Source organism: Anopheles ziemanni, chromosome 2, assembly GCF_943734765.1.
Source record: "Anopheles ziemanni chromosome 2, idAnoZiCoDA_A2_x.2, whole genome shotgun sequence".
Lineage (NCBI taxonomy): Eukaryota > Metazoa > Arthropoda > Insecta > Diptera > Culicidae > Anopheles > Anopheles ziemanni.
The window spans coordinates 68,942,996-68,946,832 of record NC_080705.1 but is presented as its reverse complement, the minus strand read 5'-3'; the positions used below and the strand labels follow the sequence as shown (position 1 = coordinate 68,946,832).

General features: G+C 52.2%; 1 protein-coding gene across 1 annotated transcript; it reads right to left on the bottom strand.

The window, feature by feature from the left end:
- Positions 1-947: 947 nt before the first annotated feature.
- Positions 948-3,158, bottom strand: LOC131294184 (uncharacterized). Its single transcript, XM_058322229.1, has 2 exons — positions 3,038-3,158; positions 948-2,014 (listed from the first exon to the last, which is right to left on the bottom strand). The coding sequence occupies exons 1-2, from the start codon at positions 3,156-3,158 to the stop codon at positions 948-950; spliced, it is 1,188 nt and encodes a 395-aa protein (XP_058178212.1).
- Positions 3,159-3,837: the final 679 nt, after the last annotated feature.

The window sequence follows — 3,837 nt, the reverse complement described above, 5'->3', positions numbered from 1 at the left end:
TTTGTTTTTGAAATTTTCTTTTTTAACATATAGAAATTTTTGATAAATACATTTTTAAACGAAGTAAAGGGTCCATAACTTTGAAAGTCTATAACTACAGTTAAAACGTTTTTAAAGTTTTCTTATACTATTTCAACGAAAAAATTAAGGACTTTTAAGATCTGGTACGCCATTTGAACGTAAAGGTCATACTACAATCAAGGAGTTAACCTCTTCTTCCGTCAATCTGTTACCCATATCCTATATTGAAATATGTTTTTTTTTTTTGTAAACTTTACGTTGATTTGGAAGCACTCATAGAAATATATTCAAGCAATCGTCTCTTCTGCCTTTATATTAACCTTTTCGTTAGCGGAGGCCTTTAAAACAGTTTTTACAATATGCTCGATTGGTAAACTTTATGGTATTCGTTGTTGCTTATATGTGAGGGTGTCAGTCGAAAATCAACCGGTAATATTTGACGTAGGAATAAAACTAAAATCAGTTTATTTTTCATGAGTTGCCTTACACTTTGACATCAAAATCGGGTTTCTGTTCAGTTTCTTTCACGGTCTTCGGAAGTAAATTAAAGGACATCGCACCAGCATCGAGCGTACAGTGGTACTAAACTTTATTTCATTCGTACAACGTTTGCTAACGCGGACGAACGCTGCCGAAGAAGGTCAATGCTCCGGGAAATCGAGCGGACTAACGGTAGCGCGGTAAGAACTAGAAAAATTAGAAGGGCAAAACAGCGGTGTAAGCTCAAACAATAAAATATTTCACATCCCTATCACACATTCCGTCGTACATACATTCGCTTCGTTAAAATATCTTTATAACATCGTCTTTTTAGGATTTATTTATTTTTTGTGTTTTGTTGTTAATGTTTTCCGCACTTTTACTTTCACGGAGGCGCCTGCGGGTGGAAGAGAGAGAGAGAATGGAGAAGGGCAGCTTCCATCGATTTACTGTTCGCTCGACGTGTCGTAGCTGGCCGACTGCAGCAGGCTCTCGTTCTCGTTCAGCTCGTCCTGCTTCTCGACCACCGGGATGACACGTTCGGGTTTCGCAGGTGACGTCTTCACCACCGGTTCCGGTTCGTCCCGCTGGGGTGGTTGCTGTCCGTTGGAGACGATCCTCGGTGGCACCTCGGAGTCGTCCTCGTCGGCTGCGGGGAGCTGCTTCGGGGCGGCCGTGCTGGTGGTGGTCGTAGTGGAACCGGACGTCACACTTTCCGACGAAGCCTTGGACGGGGTGACATCTCCGGAGTTCGGGACTACCGGGGAAGGATCGGCCGCGGGGGAGCTGGCGGAGGGGGAGGAACCGTCCACCGGTGCGGTGCTGCTAGCTGTCGTCGTAGTCGTGGTCGTGGTCGATGGTGCCGGTGTGGTCGTTGTCGTCGTTGTGGTCGTAGTTGACGTCGTGGTCGTCGTCGTCGTCGTCGTTGTCGTTGGTTCCTCCGTCGTGGTGGTGGTCGTGGTGGTGCCCGATTTCGACGGCTTGGATGGGCGCGTCCGGCGACCGCGGGTTGTCCGCTGGGTGACGACCGCGACCGTACTCTCGGTGGGCTCGGTGGTGGCCTTAGAGAAGCGGGACGAAATCTTCGTCGGCTTCACCGAAACCGTCGGCTTCGGCGAGGTCGATCGCGGGAGCTTACCCGGTCGGGGTGGCCGGGTGCGGCGCGTACTGCCCGACGGTCCGGCCGACGTCGCCGGAGTGGTACTGTCCGAGGCGGATGGGGAACTCTCCTGCGCCACCGTCGAGGATGTGGCCGGCGACGCCTCCGTAGTGGCCAGCTTCGAGCTGTCGCGCAGCAGCGGGCTGTACTTCTTGCGCGCAAACAGCCGATTCAAGCCACCCTTGATCGGCGACGGTGCGGCCGTCGATGCCGGCTCAGCGTCCTCCGGGAGCTCCCTCGGTTCCTTCGGCGCGGGCACGGCCACGGGGGAAGCCTTCTGGCGGTCCTGCGACGGGCTGTCGAGACTGTCCGCCACCGGGACGCCCGGGCGACTCTGGTCCTCGTGCTTGTAGACTGAAAATATCGATTGGACACGCTCTAAGACAAACTCCAACACGGGCCCGAACCGCGACTCTGTACCTTCACCCCAGACTTTGGCGGGCAAGCTAGTGCTAGTGCTAGTGGTAGTGTTTGTGGTGTGGTGTGCAGTGATGTTGTTGGTGGTGGTGGTGGTGTTTAGTACAGGCGTTAGCGTGTGCCCTTCCGGGTTACTGGTGACCACCCGGCGGTCACCGATGCCGTCGACATCGTCGTAAAACGGGATCTCGCTGGCACTGACCCCAGCCACCGCGTCCGGTTGCTGCCCGCCGTCGAACGCGAACGCGACGGCGGCATTTTGCTGGCGCAGCTGCGTCAGGAAGTAGTCGCTGAACGAGGCGAAGTTGTTGCGCTGCGCATGCTCCCGCAGCTGCCCATCCTGCGCCACCGCCAGCCGGCTGATCTCCGCCTCTAAAAGCAACCGCCGTTCGTCACCACCGTCCACCCCGGCCTGCGGTCTTAAGCTATTGTTCCGTCCGGCAGCCCGCTGGCCATCGGCGGTGTTATTTAATCGTGCAACCCCAACACCAACACCATCGTGGTTACGTGCGCGGTGCGTGCCGTGCAAGCGTAGGGTATGGTGATTATGAGCGTGCGGATGATGATCGCGATGATGGCGATGAGAGGGAGGAGACCGATGAGGAATGTTACTACTGACGATGATGTTGTTTTTGTCGTTGGTGAGGTGTGAAGAAACATGATTTGCATCGAAATGTCGCCGAGGACGACCACGCGAAGCTTGGGATGGATTAGTAGCGTGCGGGGAAGATAGTGTGCCCTCCGGTGGGAGGATCGTATGGGAAATGGGTGCGGTAAATGAATGAAGACGATAGTGATGATGATGATGATGATGAAGCTGCGCCACCGGTGATGCTGCTGATGAACGGCGACGCCGTTCGTCACGAGCGTTGTGAAATGTTTCACCAGCGGTGGAAGCAAGCAGAAGCGTCCGTGCGGCGGCTGAGCCGGGCCCGGAGCCTGAAGCAACTGTCAACTGACCTTTGGGACCGCCGAGGCGCATGCGACGGAACAGGGCCGCCCGCACCGAGTCGTCCACCGGGCTGCCGAGTACCGTTACCGTCGCCAGCAGGCAGCACGCCGCCAACAGGGTGATCCTCATTGCCATTTCTTCCTAGCTTTTTTTTAGGTTTGATCTTTAGCTGTGGACATAGATTGAGATGCATAAAGAAAAGGGTAACACTGACGCTAAATGCCACACTGTGCGAATGTAGATGCAGTCCCAAGTTTTCGAGACAACGCCTGAAACCTGAGACTAAATTCAAGCTCATCTTGTATAGTTCAAACGAAAAACCAAAATATCTTATCGCACTTTTACATGTCCTAATTCGGGAGTGGCCATGGCGTAGCGGTAGCGCGAGGAAACACCACGCCACAGGTGGGGCATCGAATCTCGAATCTTAGACAGCCCCTCCGGTATTACGAACGGATGGTCACCGATTTATAATATACCGCCTTTCGGTCACGGAAACTCTACTCTAAGAGAAAAGGCCCATTAGGAAATGCTGTGCCATATAAAAATAAAACTTAGTTGGTTTTCTTAAACGACGGATAACATCACTTAACCGCAACTTTTCTTTAACCATTAGCCAAAAAAAGAATCATTCAATGTAAACTTGAAACGATCAACCATTTTAAAACCACCCCCACACATTGAGCAGATAAAGAAATTTAATTGTCAAACGTCGTTATTATGGTAACCCGACCGAAAAACGTTAAGATTCTTGACAGATACTGCACGAAAAGTCACTTTAAGAAGTACCGCTCATGTTTCTCCTCAA

Coding starts and splice junctions, on each gene's coding strand:
- LOC131294184 (XM_058322229.1), bottom strand. CDS start 3,158: ATGAGGATCACCCTGTTGGCGGCGTGCTGCCTGCTGGCGACGGTAACG. Junction 2,015..3,037: donor GCGCCTCGGCGGTCCCAAAG/GTCAGTTGACAG, acceptor CGATATTTTCAG/TCTACAAGCACGAGGACCAG.